Source organism: Maniola hyperantus, chromosome 11 (assembly GCF_902806685.2).
Source record: "Maniola hyperantus chromosome 11, iAphHyp1.2, whole genome shotgun sequence".
Classification (NCBI taxonomy): domain Eukaryota; kingdom Metazoa; phylum Arthropoda; class Insecta; order Lepidoptera; family Nymphalidae; genus Maniola; species Maniola hyperantus.
The window spans coordinates 268,910-290,546 of record NC_048546.1 but is presented as its reverse complement, the minus strand read 5'-3'; the positions used below and the strand labels follow the sequence as shown (position 1 = coordinate 290,546).

The 21,637-nt window shown below is 37.7% G+C and overlaps 1 protein-coding gene across 9 annotated transcripts in view; it reads left to right on the top strand.

The window, feature by feature from the left end:
* Positions 1 to 21,637, top strand: part of Tomosyn (syntaxin-binding protein tomosyn) — a 276,177-nt gene that overhangs the window by 214,231 nt on the left and 40,309 nt on the right. For all 9 annotated transcript variants that reach the window (XM_069501906.1, XM_069501905.1, XM_069501907.1 and 6 more), the window contains exon 4: positions 1,443 to 1,577. In XM_069501906.1, the coding sequence (XP_069358007.1) occupies positions 1,443 to 1,577 (135 nt within the window). The remainder of the gene's footprint in view (positions 1 to 1,442; positions 1,578 to 21,637) is intronic.

The following is a 21,637-nucleotide window of genomic DNA, read 5'->3' as shown; positions in this document are numbered from 1 at the left end:
ACCGTTAAAGCATATGATATTTAATTAATTAAAACGCACATAACTTCGAAAAGTTGGAGGTGTGTGCCCGGGATCGAACTCCCGACCTCCGATTGGAAGGCGGACGTCCTAACCACTAGGCTATCACATAGCTAGTATATAACGAGTAGATAGCTGGTATATAACGAGTAAATAGGCCAGAACCACACGAGTAGATATTATATCTACACGTGTGCCAGAACTGCGGCAACTTCGCTCAAGGCGTGTAGATTGACACAATGCGTTTGTGCTTAATAGAAAAGTGTTTGCGCTAGTTTGTATGTAGGTACGTCTGACGGATCGGGCCTCGGGCTACCTCGTCGCGCGGGTATTGAAAATGTGTATTATAATTTTATTTCTATTTGAAACTTTAGTATATGTTCGCGCACGGACCGACAGCGAACGAGAGCGGCCGAGGACACACGAAGGCGGCCGCCATTAGCAAAACACATAACAACGCGTCATCTTGCATAATTACGAATTAATTATAATCAATCTTCTTTTTTATACGTTTCTTACATCAATAATCGCTAGCGAGTGCAATATACAAAGTTACTGTTGTGAAAGTCAAAATAAAAACATTTCATTGCTAATCAGTGTTCAACTTGTGTTCACAATTAAGTACATCAAACAGTATTACATATTGTTTGTGAATTTGAGCATTATGTGCATTAATTTAGAAGTTATGAAGCTCTGATAGACGGACGGACAGATCCAAATCCACCCAAGTAGACTCGGAGACCTCGCTTCGCTCATTGATATATTTCTTGTTATCGATTTCATCTTTTGACTGCGATCTCATCTGATTGTAAGTGATGATGCAGCTTAAGATGGAAGCGGGCTAACTTGGAAGGGGTTTCACGATTTTACTAAACCTATAGATACACCTTATTCGTTTCTACAGGGCATCGTACTGGAACGCTAAATCGCTTGGTGACATGACAGGGACAATTTAGAGATTATAAATTCCCAAATTGTGCCTCCCGGGTCTCCCACCTGTAAGACCACACGCTCACCACTGCACCAGGGAGGTCATCAAATCCTATAGAACACCCAGAGGCATTATTATTATTATTATTATTTATTTATTATTTAATTAGAACGGCCATAAAGCCAATTACACTAATTAAACTACGAGTACAAACTAACATAAACATACTTACAAAAATTGTTAAAATTATAAATTTTAAAAAGCAAAATTATAAATTTTCACAAAAGTGCAAGATCTGACCCATGAGGTCAGCCCATTTGTCAGCAAATATTATGTCACAGCGAGGGGACTCCTTCAGCAATGCGTTGAGCGCAGCTAAAGTGCGCGGTATGGGTGATCTGGAGCGCGCTAACGTGCGACTAAACGGACTTACGAAAAATTCATTGAAGGCATTGAAGCTCAGGATGAATATCCATTGTGCCTTTGTCCGCAGGATCACATGCTTGCACCTGCCGCTGCAGTCCAAGTGGATCCACGTGGGCACGGAGCGCGGCAACGTGCACGTCGTCAACATCGACACCTTCGCGCTCTCCGGCTACGTCATCAACTGGAACAAGGCCATCGAAGTGTGAGTACTAGCCTATCCCATTACTAATTTTTTTTTTTTGTTCACTCTTTCTCTTCTATCTGCGATCAGACTATAAATATAAAGGTTCGTAAATGTTCACAGTTTAGGCTTTGCACATCCAGCGGTGTGACATCCCTTCTTCAATATGAATTATTATGCTATATTATGCTGGCCAAACTTGTCCTCTTAAGGCGGAACGTGCTGTTACTGGCATCCAGAAGTTGGACTGCCAGGCTGTTTTTATGACGCTCAAGTCTTTGTTTGTAGGCCTCAAGTGACCTGTCTATTTCCTCCTTTACCGTGGGGATTTCTGTGTATTCGTGCACTTCGGAGTTTTTTGTGAACCACGGTGCGTTGCAAATGACCTTTAAAACATTGTTCTGGAAGCGCTGGAGTATCTCAATATTTGAGTGGCTAGCTGAACCCCAGAGCTGGATCCCATTACTAATGTGACAAAGAAGATCGGGCCGAGGAACCCACCCTGTACAGTCCTAGGAACAGATCAATATACTATGTTTCCAGAGAGGCATTTTGTCTATGTTTGGAGCAAAACTTCATTAGATGCAACTTGAGAGTAACTTTCGCGGGCGTACCTATTTAAAATGGCCGCTAAGGAGAGCAGCTATTTTTAGGCCTCCATCTTTATCGAGGTGTTTTAATTACACGTACACAGGTAGTGCATTAGTAGACCGTTTTCTTACTAAAAACCTTTTTTGCAGACTCATTTTCAATGAAATGGAAATCCGTGCGCGTTTAATTTTTTTTCAACCGCTACTTACACTCCCTGTAACAGTCATTCGAGCAAATAAACATCTTATTTGGATTAAAAACTGATCCTATAAATCTTTTAATCTTTCAGCGATGTATAGTACGCGGCCGAAAGTAATGTACATGGGCCTTTAGAATGGCATTTCGGCTTTATAGTGCGTTGTCTCTGTCACTCATACCTATATGACGTTTTGTCGGTCTCAACGACCGAGACAGTGCTCTATAAATCTGCTATCTCTTTCTAAATTGCATGCCGCAAGGTAGAATTTGGATGTACCTACACTAATAATACTTTTAAGATCTGTAAACTAACCCAAATTCGCAATAAAGAGAATTGAATTGAATTGAATTACACATTGAGGTCGATGTACACTACTTTCGGACGCGTACTGTAACTCTTTTTCAACAAATAAATTATTTAAAATTAATTTTTATCCGCGCCACTCTTGTTTGACCATATCTCTTCACACATACGTAATGTAAAATCGCTGCTGTGTCAAAGAAAAACAAACCGTCAAACAAACACGCCGCTTTTATTACATTAGTATGGATAGCGGGTCCTGACCTACATCACTTTATTCGTCCACCCCAATTTAGCAAATAGCTTTCACAAGAACTAACAACTCGCCTTCGTATATACATGATACTTATGAAAAAGGTTAAGTACAAAATGTATTTTCCTTTCATTGTGGACAAGGCTCCGGCTCCCTAAATAAGGGACCTAATTATTTAACACCGGCCCCGGACCGGCGCGTTACAAGCTGGCCCTTTTTGGCCCTTTTTATAAGCTAACATACCACTTTGCCCCTGTGAGGGTAAACAAGGCCCTAATAAACACATCTTGGAATGCCTTTGTTTGAAACACTTTTTTAAACTCAATGTTGTCAGTACACTGTACATCCATCCTGGCTTTAAAAATATCTACAACTAGCTGATACCTGCGACTTTGTCCGCGTGGATTTAGAACGGAACTGTTTCATTTTCATTTTCCGGGATAAAAGTAGCCTATGTCATACTCTCGAGGTCTTTAACTATAGCGAGCGCGGGTTACGTGCGGTTGTGCGGGGCGTCCCCGCCTCATACTCTGATTGCTATCTCGACCTGTCGCGAACTGTAGTGGTTCGCCCCGAGCTAAGAGCTCTCGCGATCTATCACGACCTACCTACTTATCATCATCATCATCGCTGGCCTACTAATCTCAGGATAAAAAGGGTTTAGGCCATAATCCGCCACGCTGACCAAGTACGGATTAGCAGACTTCGCTCACCTTTCAGGCATACAGGTTTCCTCACGATGTTTTCCTTACCCGTTAAAGTAAGTAAGTTTGTAGCTATAGCATAAGCTGGAATCTTAAAAGAAAAACTTATAAGCTAAGCGGAAGCTTCGTTCAGCTCGATTTATAAAAGCTGTCTTAACGACAGAATCAATTACCCGCCGCATTGACGCCGTCAGACGCCGTCTCATCCTTGAGCTGTACGGATCGCGATCGGATAAACGGAGAATGCGGTGAAAACGGATTTGTAACTCAAGTCCTATTAATATACTTCCACGTGGTATCGGGAACTAGCTTTTTCCCACGACTTCAGATTTAGGTTTTTAAAAATGTCACTATTGATTAGGTACTGTTTAATTTTAGCCTCGATAGCTCAACGGTTAAAGGAGCGAACTGAAACCGGAAGGTCACCGGTTCAAACCCCACCTGTTGCATTATTGTCGTACCTACTCCTAGCACAAGCTTTACCCGTAATTGGAGGGGAAAAGGGTAATATTAGTCAGCATGATACTATACTTATACTTGACTATATTGTTTTTGAAAAAAAAACCGAGATAATTAAGGTCTTAACCACCTTAACTATCTCTTACTCGTATATACTTTCAATAAGCGCACTTTACTCAATGAGGTCTAGGCAATGATGCCCCACATGCTGGCTAAGATGTTTTTTTTCCGGCTCCTTTTTCATGTATGGGAGCCCCCCTGAAAAATAATTTAATTGAATTTCAATATTCGGTTTTGGGTCAACGTTCTACACCAAGACCCGTGACACGCTGGCAGGCAGACAGACAGAGTGACATTAATAAGGCTCAAATTTTCCCTTCGGCTACGGAACCCTAAAACCGCTTTATATATATAGCTAATATAAATAATAAATAGACTGAAAATGCGAATGACAGCAGTAGCATTAGTCTACAATTTCTACAAACAACAATTATCGAAAGCTAGGTTCGGAAGATCAACTTTAGATCGATTGTGACCTTACCTTGCAGCTACAGAAACACGTTACCTAAGTAGTAAAGTACTCTTTTTTTTTTTTTTTTTCTTTTTTTTTTTCTTTTTACAAGAACAACTTATTTATTAGATACATTACTAGGTACCTATTGCTTATATTTAATTTAATTTATAAATAAACAACATTAAATCAAAACTAAAATAAATTAAATTAAATCTAAAACCTCATCGAGACCACCGCAGCGAGGCATTGTACCCAAGATGCTGGCAACATTACCCCTTTGGATGGCCAAACTAATTCTTTGACCAAGGTAGCTGCCAGCTCTCGGGTCCCCGGTTGACTCGATAACTCTTTTCGCAATTTCTTCAAAAAGAGCTCGAGCCCCCGGGCCCCACGGCCCCAAGGTCTCCACACCAAAAGGCACGAATACGAAGCTCCCATCGAGGTTTTCATATTTGCGCCTCTTGGCCTGTTCGGCGCTGATGGCCGCTGCACCCGCCATAGAGGAGGTCGCCTGAATGTGGGATGCAGCTAAAGTGTCTACACAAGTTGCATCCCAAATAAGCGACCTGCCCATCTTCCACGGTACGAGCGTCATACCATCAGGTCTCCTGCCATCGCTACGTGCCAAACCAATAGGTTCTAGTACAGCTGGCACATGCACACACACTCTTTTCTTCAGCTTTTAAATTCCCAGCTCGCAGCGTTCGTGTTATTTTTCAAGAAATTCCTCCCCGGTCATCTATCACGCGCTGAGAAATGTATTACGAGATGTGTTTTTAAAGGAATTAAATGTTTTCAACTTCTTACTGGCAATTTAAGGGCTATTGGATGGAATTTATCGGTGTTTGGGCCGTTGCGAAAATCGTGGAAACTTTTCTTCAAAGTACTATGTTACTTTTAACGTTAACCTACTCCATAATCACTATCCATAATGCGAAAGTGTGTTTGTTTGTTGGTTTATCCTTCAACCACGTCGCAACGGAGTAACGGATCGACATGATTTTTTGCATTTGTATAATTTTTTTTTTAATAGATATAGCGAGCAAACGAGCAGGCGGGTCACCTGATGTTAAGTGATTACCGCCGCCCATGAACATTTGCAGTACCAGAGGAGCCGCCAATGCGTTGCCGGCCTTTTAGGAATTTGTTGGTCCGCCCCTTGAATAACCCCATGTTATAATCTAGTGGGAACACCGCCGATGGGAGTTGGTTCCACAATTTGCACGTGCGTGGAAAGAAGGATCTGGCGCAGCGGACGGTCGAAGTGCACCAGACACCCAGATGGTGAGGATGAAATTCCTTACGGTGGCGCGCGGTGCGGTTGTAGAAAAAAGAGGGTGGAATGAGGTCAAAAAGCTTTTCAGAGCACTCCCCATTATACAGGCGATAGAATACGCATAGTTAAAGACTTGGAGAGTGACATAGGCTACTTTATATCCCGAGAAATGAATGAGGACGGGATTTTTAACAACCCGAATCCACGCGTACGAAGTCGCGGGCATCAGCTAGTTTTCAATAAAAAATCGATAATAGGGTTTGTATGTATGGTGCCATTTTCAAATATGAAAATTTTTACTTTTAAAATATGTTTTTGGGAAAACAGTCGTCCTTTTCATTTTTTTAAATTACGCCTTGTTTATTAATTTTATTCAAAAATGTTTTCAAGGAAAGGTAATATAAAAGCTCTTAACTTTCGACGTTCCGCTTCTATTGAAGTTAGCTGGTAAGCTGTTTTCAGAGGGCTTTCATGAAATACGCTTAGAAGCAAGAAAAGCCATTGATTGAAAACTCGCCATTTTGTTTTATACTTGCTTCTGAAAGCTAAGTTGTAAAGCTTCGATTCTACCTTTTAAATTGACGGACTTTTCAAAAATAAAATGAATCACTCATTGGTGAATGAGAAAATTATAAGTATTTAAGGTCAAGCTAAATTATATTTTTATTTATCTCTTCTAAATATATTAAAGGAAAAAGTGACTGACTGACTGACTGACTGATCTATCAACGCACAGCTAAAACTACTAGATGTATCAGGCTGAAATTTGGCATGCAGATAGCTTTTATGACTTAGACATCTGCTAAGAAAGGATTTTTGAAAATTCAACCCCTAAGGGGGAAAATAGGGGTTTGAAAATTGTGTAGTCTAAATTAATTATATCCTACACAAAGTGTGTTTGCTATTATCTATGAATTTCAATCATTCGGTATTCACTAAAGTTACTAAATAACAAAGAGCGCGACCAAAATGCCTGCTCAAATAACTGTTGAAAGAGCTATATCCAGAACAAATGATAAATATTATAGAACAACAGTATATTAAAATAGTTCTGTATTCTTGACCGACTCTACATGCGGGGGTGTGTAAAACACGCGTGAGAAATGGCCTTTTAATGTTTTAATGCGGAGTTGCAGTTTAAAAGCTATTAAGTCGCGGAGACCATTCCCGCAGAGATTCATGAGCTCATGAGTCAGGGTTCAGGGTAGCGCCCATACGAACTAGACTAACGACCGACAGTGGGTTTACACGAGTTCAGTATATTACAATTTATCTTATCCCTATAGAGTAGGTAGTCATATGGATCGATGCGCTCGCTAAGCGAAGTAACGATGACTGACCCTAGTTTGGTTATCATTTGAATATTAACCAATCAAACTCGATAGTTAGGAGACACGCTCTAGAAACTAATTCTCTGTTATTTGCCAGATTTCCGTAAAATCGACACGAGGTTAAAGATTTGTATGGGAATCCTTGTTGAGCCTTAAGTGGGCACAGTTCGGTGCTTTCTTCATACAAACGTATGAGGGTAATTGCTACATTAAGTATTGATAACGGAACGTCATTTTGGTCTCCGGGATTAAAAAATACAAGCTGTGATAGCCTAGGGGTTAGCACGTCCGCCTTCTTATCCAAGGGCGGGGGTTCGATCCCGGGCACGCACCTCTAACTTTTCGGAGTTTTGTATGTTTTAAGTAATTAAATATCACTTGCTTTAACGGTAAAGGAAAATAGCGTGAGGAAACCTGCATACCTGAGAGTTCTTCATAGTGTTCTCAAAGGTGTGTAAAGTCTACCAATCCTCACATGGCCTGCGTGGTAGACTATGGCCAACACTCTGAAAGGAGACCCGTGCTCTGTAGTGAGCCGGCTATGGGTTGATCATGATGATGATGATGATGATAATTAAAAATGGACTACAGAGCATAGGTCGTCACGTAAATAAATATGTGTAGTGATAATGTATCGTATCGTAGCTTACTCTCAGCCTTTTCATTTAATGCTCAACCTTCAAGAACGCGTCACACGCGCCTTCTAAATGTTCCCAAATCTAACTCAAATTATGCGCGAAATTCTATAATTCCACGCTTGGTACGTACTTATAACAATCAGTTCGCTGAGTTTGACTTATTTTACCTATCAAACAATAAATTTAAAAAGGAATTAAGAAACTATCATCGTAAAACAAAAAAAAAGTAGCTAACATCTAAATATGCATGCAATCATACACTCCCATTTACACACACACACACACGCACACACGCTCACACATACTCATAAGCACACACTCACACACGCATACACACACACATACAATCATACACACACTGTTGTAATTTTATTTTATTATTGTATATACCTACATTTATTCTAACTCTATTCTGTTAAAATAGTTTAATTATAATTTTAAGTAATCTCTTTTGGCCTTCTGTTATACCTAGATTTAAATTTAAATAATTATTATGTATTTACGCTGTTGATTACTTTCAAATAAACAAAATAAAATAAAATAAAATAAAATCGTATAAAATATGAATGAAAGCAATTTGGTGGCGATGTCACTCGCGCAGTCCGACGTGTAGCGCGGAATTCATCGGGTTAGTGTCGCCCATCTATTGCCGATGACGAATTGTGTGCAACGCAGAGCCGACAGCGAGATTTGTGGCTACATGCCACAAGCCATCGGACACTAATTGAACTATGTGCAACTATAACAATAACATATATTGGAAAAATTCGATAATAAATTACATTTTGTTGGTTGTTTCACTTGACTATTCAGAAGTGGTGTGTACAAGCCAGTACAATGCTTACTACAATTTTAAAAGCTTTTTCTACTAGGCTTTTGTATCCTACTTCTGTGTTTTCATACCCCTTTGGTTTCTACACGGCATCGTACCGGAACGCTAAATCGCTTGGCGGCACGGCTTTGCCGGTAGGGTGGCTACTAGCCACGGCCGAAACCTCCCACCAGACCAGACCAGAAATTCAGAAACTATAAAATTCAAACCCCTGCTGGGAATCGAACCCGGGCCCTCTCACTAATAAAACCACAGCACTTTACCACTGCGCCAGGGAGGTCGTCGCCGCTTCTACCTATGGAACAGATGGACGTTCTGGTTGATTGATTTTGACAAAATTGGTCACAATTTATAAGACAAACGACGAAGATATCCCGGGACGTCCCACTAACAAGACCACAGCGTTTACCGTCATTTACTACGAGATAACGCATCGGACTACTGTATCTCTCTTTACACTGTGCCACTACGTTGTTTACAGTCAAATTTTACGCCTACCCAAGTTCACCAGCTCATGTGTTTACACTTTATATCAAAGATATTTGACTTGTTTACGTTTACGTTTACGTGCGGCGACGCGCGACGGGCAACCGCTCGTGAAACACGACGACACGTAATTACATTTATTATTTACATACGTTAATGTTTACCCGAAACCATTCATGCAACAACCACATACAAGATTAATGCCCACTCTTACGTGCCTATGAATATTTTTCATTTTAAATTTTTTAAAAAAAAATTCTCAATTCCAATAAATTCATTACTATATTTGCATAAATATGGTTGTGAGTGCATAAAGTTGTTACAAAATATTATTTCTTACTAGTATCACCATAAAAAAGCTATACAATGGCGTGCAAAGATTAAATATTATACTCTATTCGCAGAAAGAACTTAGTATATAGCGCTCTCTCTGTTACGTAATCCCATACAAATGATAGAGACAAAAATTTCAGTGGGCGCTAACCATTTTGAAGCACCAACCAATCACAAACGAAACTGTTCGAATTTTTTGGAAACATTTTCGAATTGAATTTTGAATGTTTTTGAAAATATGTTTGAGTAGGAGTATAATAGAGTATAGGCATTTATACCTAACAAACATCTCATTATTACAATAGACGTATTAAATTCATTAATTTGCTGTGGAATGTCGAAGATTAGAGTAGACATCTTCTATGCAAGCGCGTTCTAATGCAGACCTCATCATTGCTTTCGACAGGTATTTGTCATCAAGCGTAAACATTACCCTCCTTGCGCCTCCTTCTGCACGAGCAGCCTGTGGATCGATTACACGCAAAAGCAGTACAACGCCCTGCGTGTACAATATAATAATGCATTCAGGATGCTGATGGGGCTGCCCAGATTCTGCAGCGCGTCAGGGATGTTCGCCGAGGCGCATGTAGACTGTTTCTATACTAGTATGCGGGCGCGGCGCACATCCCTGTTGCGTAGAGTCCGGTGCAGCCCCAACGGCCTCCTGAAGGTATTTTCTGACAGAATCAACTGCCAGTACTTGAATCACTGTTGTATGATTCACGTGCTGGCAAATCGATCCTGTCCTAATTTAAATAGTTATAGATATTTTACTAACAAACAGGTTTAAGTCGTGTAATTACTAACACCAATATGATCCTTTTGTTGGTCGAAATAAAAACATTTTATTTTATTTATTTATTTATTGCATTTAAAAGATCGCCACCAAAGTGTTAAAAATAGAAGAATCGATATCTGCCACAGGCGGAAAGCCCACTCACCACTACTAAGCACCCCCTAGTTAATCAAAGTGCTAAATCGACGAGAGTGTAGCCTCGCTAATCGTAAAATCTGTGCGGACGAGTGGCGATTACCTCGTTTATACGTCTTACTCTAACTGCTAATGGAGTAATCCTTCTGAGCGGAACACCAAATTGCCTTTTTATTGGCTGACTCGTTAATTACACTCACAATTTAGTGTGTGTCCTTAGATACATCATTTCGGTTGTTATTTGATAGTTGGCCCAAAGACCTTGTGGCTATAATATTTCTTACTAGCTGATGCCCGCCACTTCGTACGCGTGGATTATAAGTTTTTAAAAATCTCGTTTGATTTTCCGAGATAAAACGTATGCCAATGTCACTCTCCAGGTCTTAAACTATACCCACGCAAAAAATCACGTCGATTCATTTCTCCGTTGCGACGTTATTGAAGGACAAACCAAAAAACCAACAGACAAGCAAGCACACTTTCGCTTTTATAATATGAGTAGTGATTTGTTGATCACTCTTAGATAAAGTAAACATACAACCTTTGTCAAAACATATTCCCATAGAGCAGCTTTGACTTTATATTGATTACAGTAAAATAATGAAATACGTGCTATAATATTACTTTGTAAAAATTCAGATAATGTTAAAGTAATTGAGGTAAGAAATATAATTACATATAATAATTATATGAGCTGATATTTTTATGGAGAATTTTTGACGTCCGTAAGTGGCTCATCAAAATGTTCACTCATTGAATCCATTAGGAGATGCAAAATTCACTGAATTATTAACAAAACTCGAAGTAACAGGGCACATATTCAGATTTTAATAAAAATCGGTTCGCAAGAAGCTTAGAAAAGCTCAACTTATACGCCAGAGAACATCTAGCGCAAGCGAAGCGAGCGCATTTTTTTGCGACAGGTTGAAATAGCAATCGGGAAGGGAACTCTCCGCACACCCGCACAGCCCCCGCGCTAACCCGATGCCGGCGAGAGCGGGTGATGTGCGGGTGTGCGGTGCGTCCGCCCGCCTTATACCCCGAGTACCATATAAACCTGTCGTACTCGTCGACTTTATCTATTTTAAGAAGGTGTCAACAACACCAGCAGGGCGATTGTCTAAAACCTGCATCAATCATTATTACAATCTCAATTTTACTGATTGGCTGAATTTGTGCGATTCTTGTTGCAACAATGCATTGTGACCAATAGTGAGCGAGCATTTATTTCATTGGTATGGTTTTAATAATAGATAGATGATTTTCGATTCGACTTTTTATTCACATAACAGACATGACATTATATACAAGACAGAGCAGAGAGACAAGTGACAGGTGACAAGACGTTGACATTTGACATTTGACATTAGGATATTACTACAGACTATAATATGCACAGATTAATAGAATGTAGGTACTTTAATATTATGTAACATCTCCCTTTATTTTTTTTTTTTAAACAATTTTATTATACAACAAGACAGGATATTTTATAAAACACAAGTATATACATAGTACAAGTACAACATAGTTTATATTTTAGAACACTACAAGAAAATCACTTATGACTATCCAGGCTGCATGGTTTACGACCTTTGCCTTTCCCGATACATTGACAAACTACTACTAAATTTGACACTTGTTTTTGAACCTTTACCTTTCCTGAAAAATAGTTGACATAAGTACTAACAAATAACAATTTCATTTTGTTTACATCTTTATAGGTATACTGACTGTGTTGTGTGCTGTGGAAAATGATATTATGTGTATACTGACTGTTTAATGATAAACTGACGGTTTCTCCTAAACTGTCCTAGGTCACTGTTTATTAGATAACTTCTAGGTTCAGGACCTATCTGGATAATAACTCCAGGAACCCATTTTTTGTGTTCAGGTTTGTGTTTAAATAAAATTTTATCACCTATATGCAATGGTTTAAGCATTTTTGTATGTTTATTATAATAAAATTTTGTGTATGACTTTTGTTTTTCATTTAATTTCTTTATTTTATTCATATCACAAAGCTTAGGTAGCAAGTTTTCTTTTCCAGTAGGAAGTACTGTACGCAGTTTTCTAGACATACACAGCTCTGCTGGTGAATATTGAGATTGTTTAGGGGTATTTCTGTACAACAGTAATGCTAAATACATATCAGATTTGTCAGTTTTACACTTAATTAACATATTTTTTATAGTTCCAATAGTCCTTTCAACTAAACCATTTGACCTACTTAAGTATGGGCTAGAAGTTATGTGTTTTATGTCCCATTCTTGAGTGAATAACTTAAACTCTTTGCTATTAAACGGTGATCCATTATCTGTTATTGCAATCCTGCAAATTCCATGACGGGCCAATATTGACTTTAAATGTGTTATTACTTGGCTAGCTGCATAGCCTGATGTTAACTTAGCAAGTTCTATATACTTTGAATAATAGTCAACTACCATTAAGTATTTAGTTCGTTCAAATTCAAAAATATCTATACCAATTTTGTACCATGGTATGTTTTCATACTCATGTTGCATAATTGGTTCTTTACTATTATTTCGACGGTAAGATAGACAAATATTACATTGACCTATATATTTTTCTATGTCATTTTGCATATTTGGCCAAAAGACTGTAGTTTTTGCTAGACGGATTGAGCTGTTGATACCTTGATGGGCAGAATGAATTAGTTTTAACATATACTCTCTCATTGACTCTGGGATTATAATGCAGTTAGATTTGAAGACAACGTTATCAATGACATATATTTGGTCTTTGAGACTATAATAAGATTTGACTGACTGACTAACTGAACGCTTATGTTCAGGCCATCCGTTGTGACAATATTGAATTATTTGACTGTTACATAATATTAAAGTACCTACATTCTATTAATCTGTGCATATTATAGTCTGTAGTAATATCCTAATGTCAAATGTCAAATGTCAACGTCTTGTCACCTGTCACTTGTCTCTCTGCTCTGTCTTGTATATAATGTCATGTCTGTTATGTGAATAAAAAGTCGAATCGAAAATCATCTATCTATTATTAAAACCATACCAATGAAATATGGTGTCAGAAGAGTGAACGGAATAGAGAAAAACAATGCCGGATGAAGATTTTGTCAACACAATGCCTAGAAGACCGCTAGACCACAGCGAGTCGTCAACCAGCCACGCCATGACGCCATTGCCAGTGGGCATGACCCTGCCGCCGTTCATCGTAGAAGGTAATAATGTTCCTTTGCTATGGAAAAAATGGCTCACACGATTAAAAGTTTATTTAAAGGCAAATAATTTGGATGAAGCCGATGATGCACGGAAAACAGCCATTCTCTTGCAGTTCATCGGATCAGATTGTCTGGAAATATTTTACTCATTTGACCTAGATATTGAACAAGTTAGTTTTGGCGATCTCTGTAACAGATTTACACAGTATTTCATTCCAAAAATAAACGTCACGGTAGAAAGGCATAAATTATTTAGCAGGAAACAACTACCAAATGAATCTATAGACACTTATGTCACAGATCTAAAAAATTTAAGTCACAATTGTGAATTTGGTGAAATACGTGAAAGCTTGCTCAGAGACATATTTAGTTGGAACTGCAACAACACTTACTATAAAGAAAGGATTCTAATTGAAAAACCTAACACCCTTGAGGAGGCAATAAACATAGCCAAGCGCTGCGAGTCCACAAAACAACAAACAAAAGCACTGGAAGACGCATCATTACATTTCGTAGGACGCGTGTCAAGATCACCAAGTCGCAGAGACTCGTCCCATAGAAACAGGTCCAGACACCAGTCACAGCAAAGACGTCAACGCACACCTTCAACGTCAAGTCAGAGGAATACATCATGTGGCCGGTGTGGTCAGGTACATAGATTCAAGTGCCCAGCTCAAGGTGTCAAGTGCAGAAAGTGTAATAAGTTCAATCATTTCGCTCAGTTTTGCCGTTCACATCAAGTAAGAGTAGTTAGTTGTGAAAATCAGTCTGTAAATAATGAATCTTTGTTTTATGTTGCTTCTGTCTATTGTATAAAGGATGATAAGTCTAATTTGTCTAAACCTTGGAATATTGATCTATGTATAAACCAAATACAGGTAAATTTTTTATTAGACACAGGAGCGGACACAAACATTCTATCCATCCACACATACAACTCATTAAATCTGCCACTTTCCAACATACACAAAAGTAAAAACACACTTTCTACATACAGTGGAGAAATTATCCCTCTGGTAGGTCAATGCAATTTGTCAGTGATGCATAAAAATAAGTCATATACAGTTAACTTTCATATTGTCGACATGAAAAGTCAAAATATTATAGGTAGGGATACCTGTAAAACTTTAAATTTAGTAAGAAAAATTAATAGTGTTTCTTTCCAGAATTCAACATGTCAAGATATAGTTGATACAAATAAAGATTTGTTTGAAGGTTTAGGATGTTTAACAGATTTTCAATGCGAACTAACCTTGAAACCTAATGCAACTCCATCTATAGAGGCATGCAGAAGGGTTCCATTCCGTCTTCATCAACCACTAAAACAAGAGCTAGAATCTATGGAAAAAAGTGGAGTCATACAACGAGTTGAAGAGCCTACTGAATGGGTAAGCGCTCTAGTCTTAACGTCAAAAAAGAATGGTAAATTACGTCTGTGTATTGATCCTAGAAAGCTAAATCAGTCAATTTTAAGATCACATTTCCAATTTCCAACCTTAGATGAAATTAAATCTAGTCTTGCCGGAGCTCAGTATTTTTCAACATTAGATGCGAATAAAGGCTATTGGATGCTCAAGTTGTCAGAAGCTTCTTCCAAGCTATGTACATTTATTACACCTTTTGGACGATATAGATTCACTAGGTTACCCTTTGGAATTAATGCAGCTCCAGAAATATTTCATAGAGAAATGATAAAAAGATTTGGTGATATTGAAGGTGTTAAAATTATGATGGATGATTTTCTTATTTATGGTAGAACGATAGAAGAACATAATCAACGGTTACAAAAAGTCTTAGAAAGAGCACGTCAAATTAATGTAAAATTTAACAAAGAAAAGTCAGTGTTTTGTCAAAAAGAAGTTAAATATTTAGGCCATATATTTAGCAAAGAAGGTGTACAAGTCGATAAGTCTAGAGTAAAAGCTATTTGTGACATGCCAAGTCCTAAAAATATAACAGATCTTCAAAGATTCTTGGGTATGGTCAATTATCTTAGTCCATTTATTAAAAATTTGTCACAGCAAATAAGTCATTTGCGAACACTTTTATCTAAAAATACTGAATGGTATTGGTCAGAGCACCATGAGTCTCAGTTTAATAATATTAAAAAAGTTATTTGTTCAACACCTGTCTTAACATACTATGATCCTAAAAAAGAAATAATTTTATCTGTAGACGCATCGAAGGATGCCATGGGTGCAGTGTTATCCCATGACAAGCAACCCATTGCATATTCGTCTGCTTCTTTAAGTAAAATACAACAGTCCTACTCGCAGATCGAGAAAGAACTACTAGCTGTCCTCTTTGGTTGTACTAAGTACCACCAATACATATATGGACATAACATAACAGTGGAGACAGACCACAAACCTCTCATAACTCTGTTCAAAAAAGCTCTATATGATATTCCCCCAAGATTGCAAAGAATTATGCTTAGATTGCAGCCCTATGATTTAACTGTTATATACAAACCTGGTCGTTACTTATACATTGCAGATACTTTGTCTAGAGCAGCATTAAGTGAAACTTGTTTGTCAGAAGTTGACCAAGATATAGATTTACATGTCAATATAATAATGTCTAATTTGTCAGTCAGTCCAGAGAAATTAAAAGAAATTCAAGAGTCTACAGTCCAAGATCAAACATTAAGTTAGTAGTTTGTTGATTTTAATATTATGTAACAGCATTAACCAATCAGAGATGATTGCGATCGTGACATTGTAGCTGTCAAACAACCGCGGTAGGGCTACAGTGCTAAAATATTGACTTAAACAGAACATCACTACGAACGCTACGTCACAACGAACTGCTACGCCGTAGCATCAGAAAGGTTACGTAGCGATAGCACAGTACCCGTAGTACAAGATTTTACGTCTCACCAAACGAAACCAAATTCGAGAGTCGAAATACTTCCGCGTTACAGTAAAATGGACCTAAACAGCTTTGAATTGAAGTCAAATATTCAATGCCACTGATTTTAATTTCGCAATGGTTCCGCTTGGAGCGCTGGCTGTAGAAGTGTAGACAAACTTGAGCATTAAAACAAGTTACTTAAGATCCAGTTTACTGTAACGGGGAAGTATTTCGACTCTCGAATTTGGTTTGGTTTGGTGAGACGTAAAATCTTGTACTACGGGTGCTGAACCCCCTTCCGCATTTTGAAGAGCAATATAGCAAATATTGCCAACGTAATAAAACTTGATGCGCAATAATTTTTGCCTATTGCCCCGCCCGCGTATTGTCGTCCCGGCACTGTGTCATGATCTTTATCACGCCTTTGTGTTTGTCACAGTGTATTGTTTGTATTCGTAGGTCACAGTTCATTTTCAAGAACCATTGTGGGTAAACAATCTTTTAAGATAAGAAGAGACCTCCCTGATATCTCTATGGAGCAGTGGTATGAGTGCTAAGGAGAGCAAACGCCGAGTTTCTTGCTGGTACTTCTCGGTAGGAAATGTATTCCGAACCAGATGTGTGTGTGTGTGTGTTTGAATAAAAATAATACATTCTATTCTATTTTAAGGTCTTCTGAGATCTCGGATTCGAATACCGGGAGAGGCAATTTAGAAATTTACAGTTTCGAAATTGGTTCTGATTTGTCATGGTGGAAGGCTGCAGCTGCGGCTAGTCATAGTAGGATCCAAAATTGACGGCTAGTAATAAATTCAATGACTCAATTTTTCGAAGTAAAAAATCCGCCATATTAATTCTGATCATATAAAATGTAGTCTTTGTCAACCGGACCATAATCACGAATCGATTGACACCTCTTTCATCAAAGTCATAGGCGCTACAGTGGAACAGACATACATACATAGACTGCTAGAATCATAACGTTTTCTTTTGGCTTTTTCGTAGTCGGGTAAAATTATTAAATGACAGTAAACCCCCTGCAAAGTTGATCTTTTTGGACCGTAATATTTTAAAGAGCGATGTCGCCTCAATAAACATGGAGTGCAATCTATTTCGCATATCTAATGCATTGTCGCCTCCCGAGGGGCTTTGTGTGGCGCGATCCTTATCACGCCTTTGTGTTTTGTTGCTTTATCGCAGGTCCTTTGTCGCGGACTTCGGCCGCTGTCTCGGGGATGAAAACTACTGCACATTTTAGACGTTCTTTTTATATAAGAGAGACAAACAGTAACTGTATACAATAATACCCAATCTAAATACGTGATTTGAGTTTGAGTTTGCATTATAGGCAAAGTACTTAAAATGTTTAACTAATAAATAATTTCCAAAATTAAAAACACATTAAAATGTAAATAAAAATATTTTTTCACATTTGAAAATGGCATAAAACACAGCCGCCTTATCAGATTTTTTAATTTTAATTTATAGCCAGTATTCGAGGTGACGTTAGGATTCTAACGGTACAACATATACACATCTACATTTGTTCAAGCATTTAAAAGTTATGGAGGAATGAAGAAACTCACATACGTACATACATGCATGATCCTTAAAAATACACCCCCCTTTTTAAATTAAGTAGTAGTATAAATAGTACACAGTATGGCTAATAGCCGTACTCAGAGTCGCCTAATCGTTACTTAAAATTGAGTTAAACGAGACAGAGCTATATCTCTCACATAAAACTTTCTCTTCTTTATTATTTTATTTTATTAGATACGCCAACGATAAATTGTAATAACATTCACAAATATTAAAAACATGTCACAAACAATTCCAGTCCTACTACAATCATCAATTATAGGAATATACAGCATTACGTAAGTCTCCGGTTCTGTTAACAATAAGATACTTCGTCTCGTTTTAACTCAATCTTAAGTAACGATTAGCGACTCTGATTAGAATTCTCAAAATATTTGCACAAAAATAATAATCATAATAATACAATTTTGGTTGAACATTATATTTAAGTAAGTAGCTTTATATGTTTTAGCTACGATGATATACCACTAAATATATTATTATGTCCGTATGTTTTGTTTTAACATGACTTCGTTGAGAGCACCAAAATATTCTGCTACAAAATACAAATGTGAGGTTTTATCTGATCTGAAATTGCTTTTAGGATAAATCATGTTTATAATAAAGCTGCAGACCATTTTACCAACTAATATATCATTAAAATGTCACTCGGTAAAATTGCAAAAATTGCAAAAGCCTATTGAAGTTGAATTAAACTGTTTTATCAAAAGCTGTAATAGCCTAGTGGCTATGACGTCTGCCTCCAGTCGGAGGTAAGGGGCACGCATCTCTAACTTTTCGGATTAATGTGTAATTAAATATCACTTGCTTTAACGGTAAAGGAAAACAACGTGAAAAAACCTGCATGCCTGAGAGTAGTTCTCCATTATGTTCTCAGAGGAGTGTGAAGTCTGCCAATCCGTACTTGGCCAGCGTGGAAGACTATAGCCAAAACCCTTCTCATTCTGAGAGGAGACCCGTGCTCTGTAGTGAGCGGGTCATGGGTTGATCATGATCATAGTGATCAATGAAGTACATTATACACGTTTTCAGTATTCCTATAATTTCGTGATCGGTTGTTATTTTGTTAGATAAAATATTAATGTACCTATACTCTATACGTATTACATAACATACCTACGGAATATATTATTATGAAGTGTTTGCTTATTGGCGGAAGTCAAGTCACGTATTTTGTTATTATGAACATTTCAACGTTTCTTGTAAACACTCGACCTTTTCAGCAAAAAATAGCGTTCCGAATTCACAATTTCTTTACACATTTTTTTAGCTGATTTTTATGGTTTAAGGTAATATGAAATTCTGGACATCTTTTTTATAATAATTTCCAATACCTCTAAAGTAGATTACTGCCTAAACTACGTGAAATTTTAAATAGTACCTTTATGGAAAAACTGACTATAGTCTATTTTTTAATCCCAGAGACCAAAATGACTTTTTTTTGTTCTTTTATGTAATCCTTTTTGTGGTGGTACAAATGAGGAGTATAATAATTATAGATCACCTGAAAAAGCTCCTCACAAAATATATCAGATTAATAAATGCTCAATTCACAAAGTAGGTGTGGTTTTGTCAGTATGTTATACATCCAGTCCGCCTGCGAGCTACTACCGAGCTGTAACAGTTCTGTACTCAACATTAACATAAAATCAATAGGTGTCGCGCGCCAAGAGACCGGACTATAGCGGGCCATTAGTTCAATCCATCAGCTTTAGTGCAACACTATACTCTATCCAGAGGGAGAAGTTGGCTATCTCTGTTACATAACATACAAACTGTCCCATACAAATAATAAAGGCTAAAACTTTGTTTACCGTTTTGAGTGGCTAATCAATCACAAACATGTTTTCAAAAAACATTCAAAGTTCAATTCGAAAATATAGTTTTGTCTATGATTGGTTGGTTGGCTCAAAATGGTTAACGCTCACTGAGTTTGTTGTCTTTGTCATTTTTATGGGACTATGCAACAGAGAGACCCCTATACTAACTTCTTTCCGTGGAAAGAGTGTAGCAAGGCCAATGAAAAACATAAATCTAGAGTTTTTAGCCCTCACAGACAACTCTTAATCATAGTTGGTGCAGTCCAGTCCAATCCATCAGCCTGTCTAGGTCCCCTATAACTTCAAGAGCGCGCCACCAAACACGGTCCTCCGCCTTCCTCATCCACCCGCTTCCCGCCACCTTTCTCCAGTCCATCGGTCCAGCGGGCTGAGGGTCATCCTTCACTGGACTTACTGATTTGTCCTTCAATCATGCCACAACGGAGCTACGGAACGAAATAATTTTTCGCATGCATATAGTTGAAGACCTTTAGTGTTTTATAGGGTTATTTTAAAATTAAAGAGTTCCCACGAAATTTTGAAAAAAAATTACTATTATGAAAATGAAGAATTTATAAATTGTTCATAAGGCTAATTTTTATGTATATATTAATGCCTAGTGATCCTACTCCAAAAGCATTAATGAAATATGAAAACTTAACTTTATCCAATTATTTAAATAAATGTAAGGCTAATATATTTAATAAGGTATGATAGAACTGTCATATATACGAATTAAAGTCCTGTAAAAATGAATAAAGATTAATTAATAATTATGTGTTTCAGGCTTAAATATGAAATACATTGAATTTCATGAATTTCATACGGCACTCCGCTGTGATTTCAATATTTCAGTCCTAGTCTAAAGCAGCACCGCCGCATCCCAGAGCTATTATGCTAATTCAAACTGAAAAGTTGAATATAAATGGCGTAATTCCCACTTGATTTAAAAGTTACAAAGATGCCAACTGCATACTTAAAAAAAAGTGTTTCGATTAAAATTAATGTACTGTAATTTTTTTTTACTGAAGTGCTTTTCAAAATAGTGTCATTTCTAGTAGGTAATTATAGTTATTCTATCGAGTCAGGTTCATCCGCAAAATTCAGAGGTGGTGTAATGTCTCGCGATCAGATATGTAGTGAAATATTAGTACGCTTTATTGTAAAAGCTAGACGTATTTGAATAGCGTCATAGTTTAATTTACGTTGCTTCAAATGCTAGACATATCTACTTATTATGTCCTTTCTAATTATTTTTGCATGAGTTGCTCAAAATTGGCCACACCCCTCGGTCCCGATATCACCGACAAGATCTTGAATCTTGATGTGTGGAAGTCCCTACGAGTCCAGCCGTGGACGTCTAACGGTTGATAATGATTGCCACCCCCCCCCCCCCCCCCCCATTTAACCCACTGATGGGTGGAATTTTGAAAAATCATTTCTTAATGGATACTAAATCTTTACAAAGAACACACACTCAAAATCTCACGTCTCTAGGACCAGCGGTTTAGGCTGTGCGTTGATAAATAAGTCAGTCAGTCAGTCAGCACTTTGAATTTTATAAATAAAGAAGATAGGACGTCCAGCAATAATTTCCTGAATATGACACTAATTATCCGCCAAAACGATATTAAATTTTACATTAACCGTGAAATCCGATGATTTCGGCATTTCGTTTCCCTTTTTACGAAGCTCGCGAAAATTGCTGCCGTAAAAAGCGAAATATGAATAAAATAATAGCG